Source organism: Oncorhynchus masou, chromosome 20 (assembly GCF_036934945.1).
Source record: "Oncorhynchus masou masou isolate Uvic2021 chromosome 20, UVic_Omas_1.1, whole genome shotgun sequence".
NCBI classification, from domain to species: Eukaryota; Metazoa; Chordata; class Actinopteri; order Salmoniformes; family Salmonidae; genus Oncorhynchus; species Oncorhynchus masou.
In genome coordinates, this window is record NC_088231.1 from 22,599,743 (window position 1) to 22,614,638 (window position 14,896).

The 14,896-nt window shown below is 41.4% G+C and overlaps 1 protein-coding gene across 1 annotated transcript; it reads right to left on the reverse strand.

The window, feature by feature from the left end:
- Positions 1-425: 425 nt before the first annotated feature.
- LOC135506591 (putative leucine-rich repeat-containing protein DDB_G0290503) lies at positions 426-13,970 on the reverse strand. Its single transcript, XM_064925926.1, has 6 exons — positions 13,728-13,970; positions 13,313-13,436; positions 3,013-3,096; positions 1,522-2,928; positions 665-804; positions 426-593 (listed from the first exon to the last, which is right to left on the reverse strand). The coding sequence occupies exons 1-6, from the start codon at positions 13,968-13,970 to the stop codon at positions 480-482; spliced, it is 2,112 nt and encodes a 703-aa protein (XP_064781998.1). The 3' UTR covers positions 426-479.
- Positions 13,971-14,896: the final 926 nt, after the last annotated feature.

The window sequence follows — 14,896 nt, forward strand, 5'->3', positions numbered from 1 at the left end:
AGTAGTCTCTTACCTTGGGGTGGTCAGTGTTATTAGATCAGTAGTCTCTTACCTTGGGGTGGTCAGTGTTATTAGATCAGTAGTCTCTTACCTTGGGGTGGTCAGTGTTATTAAAGCAGCAGTCTCTTACCTTGGGGTGGTCAGTGTTATTAGATCAGTAGTCTCTTACCTTGGGGTGGTCAGTGTTATTAGAGCAGTAGTCTCTTACCTTGGGGTAGTCAGTGTTATTAGAGCAGTAGTCTCTTATCTTGGGGTGGTCAGTGTTATTAGAGCAGTAGTCTCTTACCTTGGGGTGGTCAGTGTTATTAGAGCAGTAGTCTCTTACCTTGGGGTGGTCAGTGTTATTATAGAGCAGTAGTCTCTTACCTTGGGGTGGTCAGTGTTATTAGATCAGTAGTCTCTTACCTTGGGGTGGTCAGTGTTATTAGATCAGTAGTCTCTTACCTTGGGGTGGTCAGTGTTATTAGATCAGTAGTCTCTTACCTTGCTGTGGTCAGTGGGGTGCCGTCCACCCATTTCCAGGTCCCCTCAGTAACAGAGTCAGTCAGACCAATCCAGGCATATTTGACTGATTCAAACCCATTGATGAATGTCTGTTGTGACACAGAAAAGCATTGTTAATTATACATGATGGACTAATAAATAAAGTATCTCTGTCTCTCACCTGTTCCTCTTCCCTGTTAATGATCACCAGATCTGCTCCTCTCTCCAGACAGTCCTGTCTACTCTCCTCCCAGGATTTCTTCTCAGTAGAGAGGTAGTAACAGCTGCAGCCAAACCTTCTCCATCCTTCAGGACAGGACCCTAGAAGTTTCACATTTACTATCTTTGACACTCGAATGTTATGAACATTTATATTACACAAAATAAAAAGAACATGACACAGATAAAGCACTTCTAAGTTGCTCCTGTGTAATTATGATGCTGTTTAATCAGCTTCTTGATATGCCACACCTGTCAGGTGGATGGATTATCTTAGCAAAGGAGAAATGCTCACTAACAGAGATGAAAACAAATTTGAGCATTTGAGAGAAACTGGCTTTTTGTGTGTATGGAACATTTTTGGTATCTTTCATTTCAGCTCATGAAACATGGGACCAACACTTTACATGTTGCGTTTATATTTTTGTTCAGTGTATCTGACATTTACACGTTAAACATAACTTGTGCAACTATTATTTATTCACACGTTCAATAAGTAGCTTTGCACGAGCCTTGGCTTGTGAGAGGCCAGAAGAGCTCATAGGATCTACGCTCCTGCTCCTGTTTCTGTAGAGGCAGCTTGATGTACAAGTAAACACTTCCAATGTATCTGACATCTCTAGTCTCTTCTAGAATGACTAATTAAAAACTGGGACAATTAATTACATTACACTTTCGACACAGATTGGAAAATGCATCTTCAGTTATGTTGCAGCTTAAATGTGGAACAATACTTCTTGAATATGCTTATGTGTGAGATAATAGGTCAACTACCAAACCTGTGTGTGTGTGTGTGTGGGGGGGGGGGGCTGTCCTTACCTTTGTTCTCCCAGTTCAGCCTTTCTATCAACTTCTGTAGCTGGTCACGCTCCATAGCCGCAGTGTTCAGACTCTTCGTCAGCTCATCTATTTCAGTGGTTCTGGTATTTAGACTATTTTGTAGCTGTTCTTTCTCTGTGGTCGTGGTAATTAGACTATTCTGTAGCTGGTCTCTCTCTGTGGTCATGTAAATTAGACTATTTTGCAGCTGGTCTCTCTCTGTGGTCATGGTATTTAGACTATTCTGTAGCTGGTCTCTCTCTGTGGCCATGGTAATTAGACTATTCTGTAGCTGGTCTCTCTCTGTGGCCATGGTAATTAGACTATTCTGTAGCTGGTCTCTCTCTGTGGCAGTGGTAATTAGACTATTCTGTAGCTGGTCTCTCTCTGTGGTCGTGGAAATTAGACAATTTTGCAGCTGGTCTCTCTCTGTGGTCATGGTATTTAGACTATTCTGTAGCTGGTCTCTCTCTGTGGTCATAGTATTTAGCCTATTCTGTAGCTGGTCTCTCTCTGTGGCCATGGAATTTAGCCTATTGTGTAGCTGGTCTCTCTCTGTGTTCATGGTATTTACACTATTCTGATGCTGATCTCTCTCTATGGCCGTGGTAATTAGACTATTTTGTAGCTGGTCTCTCTCTGTGGTCATGGTTTTCAGACTATTCTGTAGCTGGTCTCTCTCTGTGGTCGTAGAAATTAGACTATTTTGTGGCTGTTCTCTCTCTGTGGTCGTGGAAATTAGACTATTTTGTAGCTGGTCTCTCTCTGTGGTTGTGGAAAATAGACTATTACATTTCTGGTCTCTCTCTGTGTTCGTGGAAAACAGACTATTACGTAGCTGGTCTCTCTCTGTGTTCATGGTATTTAACCTATTATGTAGCTGGTCTCTCTCTGTGGTCATGGTTTTCAGACTATTCTGTAGCTGGTCTCTCTCTGTGGTCGTAGAAATTAGACTATTTTGTGGCTGTTCTCTCTCTGTGGTCATGGAAATTAGACTATTTTGTAGCTGGTCTCTCTCTGTGGTTGTGGAAAATAGACTATTACATTTCTGGTCTCTCTCTGTGTTCGTGGAAAATAGACTATTACGTAGCTGGTCTCTCTCTGTGTTCATGGTATTTAGAATATTCTGCAGCTGGTCTCTCTCTGTGGTCATGGTATTTAACCTATTCTGTAGCTGGTCTCTCTCTGTGGTCATGGTATGTAGCCTATTCTGTAGCTGGTCTCCCTCTGTGGTCATGGTATTCAGACTATTCTGTAGCTGGTCTCTCTCTGTGGTCATGGTATTCAGACTATTCTGTAGCTGGTCTCTCTCTGTGGTCATGGTATTCAGACTATTCTGTAGCTGGTCTCTCTCTCTGGTTGAGGTATTTAGACTTTTTTGTAGCTGGTCTCTCTCTGCAGTTGCATCTGTAAAGGGGAAAAGTCAATCAAAATGTGTAACTGTCTCAACATTGTTTTTTACTAAAACATTTGTAGTCAATGTTCACTTACAGGAATCCCACAGGCCTATGATCACAGCCAGTAGAACACACACTGCAGCAACTCTGGAGGGTCTCTTCCACCTTTGAAAATGTACTGAATAACAAGTTATTAAAGTCAGATCTTTGGTAATGTGTTAATGCGTTTTACTGCATCAGTGTTTTATTTGAGCTGGATTCTGCAGGAACAGGATCCAGCAGCTCTTAGTTTTGGACTGATGGATTCCAGAACCTATTTTCCGGATCGTGGCATGAACAATAATTCTTAGTGCTTGCAATGTAAAAATGTGAATTAAAGAGCTCAAAGTTCATTTGAGTTTCCTCCTCTGTAATTATCCTGCCCCTTAAAAAAAATGCAATGTTAAAATGTTTTTCAGCCCGTGCCTGATATCCCGAGAATTTTAAACTTTTCACAACTTTATTACACATGGTGTTATTTCTAAATGGTTCACCTGATATGGATGAAAATACCCTCAAATGAAAGCTGACAGTCTGCACCTTAACCTCAGTCATTATTTCAAATCCAAACTTTTGGAGTATAGAGCCTTAGAAGAAAACATGCTCACTGTCCCAATAACTACGGAGGGCACTGTATGTAGGGGTAAGGTAGAGGCTGGTAGCCTCAATATTAACAGAGGGTACTGTAGGTAGGGGTAAGGTAGAGGCAGGTAGCCTCAATATTAACAGAGGGCACTGTAGGTAGGGGTAAGGTAGAGGCAGGTAGCCTCAATATTAACAGAGAGTACTGTAGGTAGGGGTAAGGTAGAGGCAGGAAGCCTCAATATTAACAGAGGGCACTGTAGGTAGGGGTAAGGTAGAGGCTGGTAATCTCAATATTAACAGAGGGTACTGTAGGTAGGGGTAAGGTAGAGGCTGGTAGCCTCAATATTAACAGAGGGCACTGTAGGTAGGGGTAAGGTAGAGGCTGGTAGCCTCAATATTAACAGAGGGCACTGTAGGTAGGGGTAAGGTAGAGGCTGGTAGCCTCAATATTAACAGAGGGTACTGTAGGTAGGGGTAAGGTAGAGGCTGGTAATCTCAATATTAACAGAGGGTACTGTAGGTAGGGGTAAGGTAGAGGCTGGTAATCTCAATATTAACAGAGGGCACTGTAGGTAGGGGTAAGGTAGAGGCTGGTAGCCTCAATATTAACAGAGGGTACTGTAGGTAGGGGTAAGGTAGAGGCAGGAAGCCTCAATATTAACAGAGGGTACTGTAGGTAGGGGTAAGGTAGAGGCTGGTAATCTCAATATTAACAGAGGGTACTGTAGGTAGGGGTAAGGTAGAGGCTGGTAATCTCAATATTAACAGAGGGTACTGTAGGTAGGGGTAAGGTAGAGGCAGGTAGCCTCAATATTAACAGAGGGTACTGTAGGTAGGGGTAAGGTAGAGGCTGGTAGCCTCAATATTAACAGAGGGTACTGTAGGTAGGGGTAAGGTAGAGGCAGGAAGCCTCAATATTAACAGAGGGTACTGTAGGTAGGGGTAAGGTAGAGGCAGGAAGCCTCAATATTAACAGAGGGTACTGTAGGTAGGGGTAAGGTAGAGGCAGGAAGCCTCAATATTAACAGAGGGTACTGTAGGTAGGGGTAAGGTAGAGGCTGGTAGCCTCAATATTAACAGAGGGTACTGTAGGTAGGGGTAAGGTAGAGGCAGGAAGCCTCTTGGTTAGAGTGTTCGGCCAGTAACCAAATCCAGCAGAAGTTGAATTTGTAATGTAACATCTTCAGTGCATTCGGAAAGTATTTAGATCTCTTGACATTTTCCACATTTTGTTATATTACAACCTTCTTCTATAATGGATTTGGAAAACTGAAATATCACGTTTACAAAAGTATTCAAACCCTTTACTCTGTACTTTGTTGAAGCACCATTCGCAGCGATTACATCCTTGTCACGTTCTGACCTTATTTATTTTATTATGTATTTTAGTATGGTCAGGGTGTGAGTTGGGTGGGTTGTCTATGTTCCTTTTTCTATGTTGTGGGATTTCTGTGTTTGGCCTGGTATGGTTCTCAATCAGAGGCAGCTGTCTATCGTTGTCCCTGATTCAGAACCATACTTAGGTAGCCTGGTTTCACTTTTGAGTTGTGGGTGTTTATTTTCTGTGTCTGTGTGTTCCACACGGAACTGTTTCAGTTAGTTATTTCACCTGTCCTTTATTGTTTTGTTTCAGTGTTCGCTTGTTTTAATAAAGAGCATGAACACGTACCACGCCGCGCATTGGTCCTCCGATCCTTACTATTCCTCCTCGTCGTCGGAGGAGGAAGACAGCCGTTATAGTCCTTGAGTCTTCCTGGGTATGACTACAAGCTGGGCACACCTGTATTCGGGTACTTTTCCTCATTTCTTCTCTGCATATCCTCTCAAACTCTGCCAGGTTGGATGGGGAATGTTGCTGCTACAATTCTTTTTATCCTGCTGCTCAGCCACTTTACCCCTGATTGTATGCCTAGAACTACCTCGTCTGCCACTGATATCATTATTGGAATCGGCTAAACTATGATCATTGAGATAGGAAATAAATGATAGGAAATGAAAGAGACTGGGTTATGTCAGAAGTTAATGGTTTTCTGAGGAAAAACAATGGACATCTGTGGATTAGATGAATGTGTTGAGGTCAGGAGGTGAGGACAGATTCTCTTAAGGCAGTAATAAAGGTTTGTCATCCTGTTACCCTCTTTATTAGTTCCTGTGGAGCCATAATCTGTAAGGAGGAGGAGTGTCTTATTAAGTAGGATGTATATAACTGTGAAGAAAGAAATGCTTTGCTCTCTGATTACAGCTGTACAGAACCTTTGGAAATGATTAAACTTGGTTAAAGCTTCTCTAGTGTCCGTGAGTTATTTACTCGGGAAAAAAAATAACTGAACAATATCGTTCTTGTACATAATGTATTTTGTTTTGACTCTATTTCTGATATTGCTACTATGCAAGTAACCATTTGGCTGTACCATTAACACCTTCTCTAGAGACCCATCCACTTAGCAAGACTGAGCAAAATATTGAAAAAGCATTTGTTGATATGTGGTCGTAACATGATTTTGTGACATACCACAACAATACCATGTGGCCGTATCAAGTGTCCACCACAAATACAGTGGGGAGAACAAGTATTTGATACACTGCAGATTTTGCAGGTTGTCCTACTTACAAAGCATGTAGAGGTCTAATTTTTAAAATCATAGCTTCACTTCAACTGTGAGAATCTAAAACGAAAATCACATTGTATGATTTAAGTAATTTGCATTTTATTGCATGACAAGTATTTGAAATATCAGCAAAGCAGAACTTAATATTTGGTACAGAAATCTTTGTTTGCAATTACAGAGATCATACGTTTCCTGTAGATCTTGACCAGGTTTGCACACACTGCAGCAGGGATTTTGGCCCACTCCTCCATACAGACCTTCTCCATATCCTTCAGGTTTCGGGGCTGTCGCTGGGCAATACGGACTTTCAGCTCCCTCCAAAGATTCTATGTTGGGTTCAGGCCTGGAGACTGGCTAGGCCACTCCAGGACCTTGATGCTTCTTACAGAGCCACTCAGTTGTCCTGGCTATATGTTTTGGGTCGTTGTCATGCTGGAAGACCCAGCCACGACCCGTCTTCAATGCTGTTACTGAGGGAAGGAGGTCGTTGGCCAAGATCTCGCGATACATGGCCCCATCCATCCTCCCCTCAATACGGTGCAGTTGTCCTGTCCCCTTTGCAGAAAAGCATCCCAAAAGAATGATGTTTCCACCTCCATGCTTCATAGTTGGGATGATGTTCTTGATTGTACTCATCCTTCTTCTTCCTCCAAACACGGCGAGTGGAGTTTGGACCAAAAAGCTCTTTTTGTCTCATCAGACCACATGACCTTCTCCCATTCCTCCTCTGGATCATTCAGATGGTCATTGGCACACTTCAGATGGGCCTAGACATGCACTGGCTTGAGCAGGGGGACCTTGTGTGAGCTGCAGGATTTTAATCCATGACGGCGTAGTGTGTTACTAATGGTTTTCTTTGAGACTGTGGTCCCAGCTCTCTTCAGGTCATTGACCAGGTCCTGCCATGTAGTTCTGGGCTGATCCCATCATTGATGCCCCACGTTGTGAGATCTTGCATGGAGCCCCAGACCGAGGGTGATTGGCCGTCATCTTGGACTTCTTCCATTTTCTAATAATTGCACCAACAGTTGTTGCCTTCTCACCAAACTGCTTGCCTATTGTCCTGTAGCCCATCCCAGCCTTGTGCAGGTCTACAATGTTATCCCTGATGTCCTTACACAGCTCCTGGTCTTGGCCATTGTGGAGAGGTTAAAATCTGTTTGAGTGTGTGGACAGGTGTCTTTTATACAGGTAACGAGTTCAAACAGGTGCAGGTAATGAGTGGAGAACAGGGAGCTTCTTAAAGGAAAACCAACAGGTCTGTGAGAGCCGGAATTCTTACTGGTTGGTAGGTGATCAAATACTTATGTCATGCAATAAAATGCAAAGTAATTACTTATTCGTACAATGTGATTTTCTGGATTTTTGTTTTAGATTCCGTCGCTCACAGTTGAAGTGTACTCAAGTGTACTCATAAAGAAATTACAGACCTCTACATGCTTTGTAAGTACCTGCAAAATCGGCAGTGTTTCAAATACTTGTTCTCCCCACTGTATATGGAGCATACATCTTTTATGTGCTGTACATGTGCACCTCACTCAGGTTTCAACTCAGATTGCATGACCTTAACTTTTGTATCGAATACTATTTGATAAGTGGGTGTGTAACAGTATATAAAGTATGCTAATGTACTGGTGTGAAGGCATTTGGGAAGTGGTCAAAAGTACTTAAGCATTTTGGTGGGGTATCTGTACATTACTTTATTATTTATATTTTTGGCAACTTTTACTTTTACTGCACTACATTCCAAAAGATAATATTGTACCTTTTACTCCATACATTTTCTCTGACACCCAAAAGTACTTGTTACATGTATCACTAAACACACATGTAAATGATGTCTGAGTGTTGGAGCCCCTGGCTATCCGCCAATAAAAACAAGAGAACAAATTGTGCCGTCTGGTTTAATATAAGGAATTTGAAATGATTTATACTTTTACTCAAGTATGACAATATAGTACTTTTTCCACCACTGAATATGGCTGGGGGTTATAGCATTTATTTAACATGACCCATCAATTTAGACAAGTGTGTCTGGGTAAGCGTCATCTAATATTTGCAAAAGATTTTTATCTGGACACTTTCTGTTTACCTGGGGTTTTTCCTTATTGTAGGCTACTACCACTTTTATCTTAATCTTTACTACACTACTCACTGTTTAGCACATGACCTCATGTGAATCCGTAAAGAGATGGGTGGGGCTGGTTTAAGAGAATGTGAACAATGCTGAATGGGTGTAGACAAAGGAGAGCTCTCCAATAGGTACCAAATCATTCAATAAATCATCCACAGACCAGCAAATATTCTTTACATCAACATAATCACTACAAAACTGATTGTAAGACCTCTTCTAAACTATTGTTTTCCTAGATATGGCTACTCTATTGTCACAAGCCATACCACCCTCCCAGGCCCTAGAGCCTGAGAAGGGAGACATGAAGGAAGAAGTGGGAGTTTTGTGTTTTTCTATGTATTATTTTTACTAGGGTGGATTAGGTTAGTTAGAATGGATTTTATTTTTACCTTGTTTTTTCAACCCCATGAAGTTGGTGGCGGGAACACACATTTTGGGGTTGTAGTCCGCCATAAAACCCACAGAAGTAGAACGATAGACTGCAACAGAGCAGGTAAATGTTGAACTGGAATGCAAAAAAATGTGCTGAGAAGTGTCTTGGTTGGTGCTGCTGCTCTGAAAGTGGTGTAGCAGCGCTGCAGCAGATCGAAAAGTACTGGAGCAAATGGGGTCTCGCCACACGTTTTCTGGCGGCTTTGGATAAAGACACAATACACAACAATGAAACAATGCATATGTTCATTCTGCATAAGAACCACTTTCTGCATGTATGCTGATGTACAATACTATCTGTGACTCATCACCTAGATTCGGTCTTATGTAGCAACAAATTATGTTTTGACCTTATAGAGACTCAGAGCTACAACATGTTATATCATACACTGCATTTGAGGACCAATGCGAAAGCAATTCTGCTTTGAAAGTTGATCAACTTGTAAACTCACTTTTCAGAAAATCGCCTTTGAGTGTGTTGGTATCTAGTGAAGAGCTCTTCATTCAGCATCGGGCCAGAAGTATACAGAATGGTGTCGTCTGCGTAGAGGTGGATCAGAGAATCACCAGCAGCAAGAGCGACATCATTGATGTATACTGAAAAAAGAGTCGGCCCGAGAATTGAACCCTGTGGCACCCCCATAGAGACTGCCAGAGGTCCAGACAACAGGCCTTCCGATTTGACACACACTTATATGAAAATGGTGTAAATTATATCGTCTCAGTCTTTCTAAATCATTGTGGTCAACCCTAAAAAAATTGAAATGAAAATGTATTAAATCTAAAAGTTTAAATTAAACCAGAGCGCCCTCAGATAGTGGGAAAAAGCCGCACTTGACCGTTGCACTTGAGTCATTCCCACGCTGAATGACTAAGCCCACTAAGCTATGAAAGTGCACACTAATTTTCACGTTCGTTGAATGGAGGAGACCAAGGCGCAGCGTGATATGAATACATGTTATATATTTAATGAAGAAAGAACACTAGAACAAACTTACAAAACAACAAACGTGACGCTATATATATATATATAAACAGTGCAGACACAGGCAACTACACATAGACATAGATAATAACCCACGAAATACCCAAAGAATATGGCTGCCTGAATATGGTTCCCAATCAGAGACAACGAAAAACAGCTGCCTCTAATTGAGAACCAATCTAGGCAACCATAGACATACATAAACACCTAGATGGTAAACAACCCCATAAACCTACAAAACCCCTAGACAGTAAAAAAACACATACATCACCCATGTCACACCCTGACCTAACCAAAATAATAAAGAAAACAAAGAATACTAAGGTCAGGGTGTGACACTAATATGGTGAAAACAATGTGTGGGGAGGCAGAGGCACAAACTGGCATCAATACCTTCGTCAGAAAACACTGTGAAGCTAAGAATTGGTGCTATATCTCACCACCTTATGCCATCCAAAAGAACATTGGCTGTGAGGGCCGAGATGCATTGACTAATGTTCGCTACATGTCGAGGGATGCTATTCACAAGAACATATTGTTCTGTCTCACGATTCCCGACCATGAAACGGTTCAGTGTGCTACGTGGCTATATTGACAAAAAACAGATTCCATGGGAAACAATGGTGGGCTTTTGCACAGATGGGGCTCCATCTATTACCAGACGGCGGGCAGGCCTCTACACTCTAGTTATGAGCGTATGATACACCCACTGAGCTATAATGGATACACCGATGGCAACTAGCAGCAAAAGAGTTGAGCGCAGGACTCTGATATATGCAGAAGTTCAACAGGTAACTTTGATTGTAAACTACATTGTGCACGCCTGTTTGCAAAACTATGTGGATATATGGCATTAGAGCATGACAATGTTTTATTCACACCGAGGCTCGGTGGTTATCGAGGGGGAGTGTTGGAACTGTTATTCGCAATGGATGTAAAAAAAAAAGGCTTTGTTGACTTTCTATGTAATGAAAATAAAATGTGTCTCCTTGCCTACAGACATATTTGGGAAACTGAACAAACTGAATGCCAGCATGCAGGTGAAATATAAAAAATATAAAAAAGTTCTACAGATGATTGACCGAATCAGTGACATCCATTTAACTGTGATCCTGGCTCAGTTGACATGCAGGTACATGTAAGTGAAATTGAACAGCTGATTGAGCTGTCATGTCACCGAATGCTGCATACAAAGCATTACCGAGTCACTATGGATGAGTTTTTGGTTCCTGACTCAAAGGGAATACTGTGCCGTCTCCCTCCGAGCATTAAAACCCATGGTACGCTGATTCAGTGCTCTCATATGCATTAAAACAAATGTCAATCCAGGTTGGATGTGACAGCAGAGATGAGGTGAGCACTGTTGACCACACCCCCTGACTTTGAGAAGCTCCGACGTGACATGCATCAAGCCACACCCATCTCATTAGTGGTGGTGAGATAAGAGACATTATGTCACACTAATTTGTAATTGACTGTCATAGCCCCACTTTAAAAGTATGATATGATATTGGCTGTTAATTACATAAAAATTGTACATATGGTTGGAGGCGCAGGAATTTGCATATATCAAAATGGGGTTGTGGGCCCCAAACGTTTGGGAACCCCTGGGTTAAGGTTAGGGGTACGTTTTGGGATAGGGATAAAACATTATGTTTTGGCACTCATTCCAAGTGATTAAAGTAAGGCTTACATTTTGGGACATGGTTCAAATAAAACCAGGGATTAAAACCAGGGGTTGAACATGCAACATTCTGCTAAACTCAAGCTTAATTGATGGTAATAGCACTCATGGCACTCAATAGCACTAGTGGAGGCTTTTTAAAGCATTTACAGACGTCCTCAGGACATGGATAGACGTCCAATCTGGGTGTGTTCCTGAGGTGGGAGTCTGATCACGATTGTTCTTGTCTGATTTGTTTCCCCCGAGACCACAGCCAAGGGGGATGCCGACAATGCTCAGACACTACTGCACGGGAAGAGGAGCCGAACCCTCCTTTAAATATTTAGCAGAACTGTAGGTATTTTACAAAACTGTCAGTTGACATATCTAATACAGTTAAAAAGGTGAAAGAGTATTTATAGTGCAGGCTCACATTGTTGAATTATTTACCAGGCAGAATCAGAAGTTCAGAATGTGTATTAAATATTGAAGACCATATTAGTCCCTTTTAGGAATGGTAATAATACCAACATTATAATGCCTATATCATAATGCCTACATCATAATGCCTATATCATAATGCCGACATCATAATGCCGACATCATAATGCCAACATCATAATGCCTACATCATAATGCCTACATCATAATACCTACATCATAATGCCTAAATCATAATGCCGACATCATAATGCCTACATCATAATGCCTAAAATCATAATGCCTACATCATAATGCCTACATCATAATGCCTAAATCATAATGCCGACATCATAATGCCTACATCATAATGCCGACATCATAATGCCTACATCATAGGCCTTATTAACAAACTTGTATGTCATTGGTAAATACGAATACAGTTGTTTAATTACGATCCTTGTTGGTAAAGCCACGGAAAAAGGAAGCTACCTTCCCACTAGCCATGATTGGCTGAGATAATGAGTGGGCTGGACATGCCGAGAGAAGAGTTTGGTTTGGTCTGCCATATAGTAGCTTCGTCTGTCTCTGGATTACATCTTCAATCTAAAGGCTACCATGGTATGGCATTCCTGACAGGGAGACACGTCAATCATGCATGAGGATGTATACAGTTGAGACATTTTCAGATATTACACGTTTCTAATTTTGACAGAAAGTGGTTTCATTTCAATCTAAAGTGCACAGTTAGCTAGCTAACGTTTGCTGGCTGGCTCCATAGCCGATGTTACTATTAGTATACCAGAGCCGTTTGCTTTGCTAGTTAGAGCTTAATGTTAGCTAGCTAACATTGAACCTGGTTGGTTAGATCCCAGCACTGTGGCATTGTTGGCACTGTGTTCATTGTTGTTTAACTAGCTAACGCAAGCTGGCTGGCTTGTCAGCTAACGTTAAGTGATGTGTGTGAACCTAAACTTTGTTTACCTAGGTAGGTACGTTGTTTACCTAGCTAGCTAGCTATATGTCTTAAGCTAACGTGTACTGTTAGCTAGCTAACATTAGCTGTCTGGCTCTCTAGCTGACGTTATTATTCGTATCCCAGAGCAGTTTGCTTTTATAGTTAGAGCCTAATGTTAGCTAGCTAACATCGAACCTGGGTGGTTAGCTCACTGCACTGTGGCATTTTTGCCACTGCTCATTGTTGTTTAACTAGCTAACATTAGCTGGCTGGCTTGTTAGCTAACGTAATGTCACGTGTGTACAACAACCGTTGAATATGGCTGGTGTCAGTAAATGTCTATCTAACCAGAAGCGTCAAGAGCGACATAAGATCGACATAAGATCGACATATGATCGAATCCAGGTGGTGAGTCACATATAGACATATTCAGTGCATTCAGAACCCTTTAGTTTTTTAGATTGATTCAATTGTTTTTTCCCAACAATCTACACACAATACCCCATAATGACAAAGCAAAAACAGGTCTCTCCGTAGATGTTCGATAGGGTTCATGTCCGGGCTCCGACTGGGCAACTCCAGGACATGCAGAGACTTGTCCCGTAGCCACTCCTGCATTGTCTTGGCTGTGTGCTTAGGGTCGTTGTCCTGTTGGAAGGTGAAGCTTTGCCTCAGTTTGAGGTCCTGAGCGCTCTGGAGCAAGTTTTCATCAAGGATCTCTCTATACTTTGCTACGTTAATCTTTGCCTCAATTCTGACTCGTCTCCAAGTGCCTGCTGCTGAAAAACATCCCCACAGCATGATACTGCTACTACCATGCTTCACCATAGGGATGGTGCCAGGTTTCCTACAGACGTGACGATTGGCATTCAGGCCAAAGAGTTAAATATTGGTTTCATCAGACCAAAAATCTGAGATTCTGAAACTCCAAGCATGCTGTTATGTGCCTTTTACTGAGGAACGTCTTCTGTCTGGCCACCCTACCATAAAGACCTTATTGGTGGAGTGTTGCAGAGATGGTTCTCCCATCTCCACAGAGGAACTCTGGAGCTCTCTCAGATCGACCATTGAATTCTTGGTCACCTCCCTGACCAAGGCCCTTCTCCCCCGATTGCTCAGTTTGGCCGGGCGGCCAGCTCTAAGAAGTGTCTTGTTGGTTCCAAACTTCTTCCATTTAAGAATGATGGAGGCCACTGTGTTCTTGGGGACCTTCAAGGCTGCAGACATTTGATGGTACCCTTCCCCAGATCTGTGCCTCAACACAATCCTATTTCGGAGCTCTACGAACAATTATTTCAACCTCTTGTTTTTTTTTCTTTGACATGCACTGTCAAATGTGGGACCTTATATAGACAGGTGTATGCCTTTCCAAATCATGTCCAATCAATTTAATTTACCACATGTGGACTCTAATAAAGTTGTTGAAACATCAAGTTTCAATTGAAACAGGATGCACCTAAGCTCAATTTCGAGTCTCATGGTAAAGGGTCTGAATACTTATGTAAATAAGGTATTGTTTTTTATTTTTTATTTTTTACATTTTCAAATATTTCTAAAAACCTGTTTTCACTTTGTCATTATGGGGTATTGTGTGTAGATTGATGAGCGAATAATGTATTTAATGTAATCAATTTTAGAATAAGGTTGTAACGTCACAACATGTGGAAAAAGTCAAGGGGTCTGAATACTTTCCAAATGCACCGTACCTACATGCATACATATAAATACATATACACATGTATTTAAATAAATTTTTATTTTATTGTTTTGCCCTAACCCTACCACCTCTCCTCTAACTGGAGTAAATTAATGAACAACAACACTTAGGCTTCTATTTCCAGCTAATACATACTATATACATTTTACAGACGCAATCTAATTTACAATAGTTATATTTAGTTTAATGTAGTTCGTTTTTAGTCATGTCCTTCCTCAACCTCTCCCATCTATTTCTGATGTCCATCCAGTTTGATTTCTATTTGCCATATATTTTTAACTGTTCTGTTTCACAAAAGTTCTGAACCAAAGCATTTTACGGACACAGTATATTTTACATGACTTCTCTTGTTGTCATTAGTCCCACCGTTCACCATCCAGATATGTAAAAAATAAGTTGCATATATCCTTTACAAAAGTCATACTTCATTTCATGT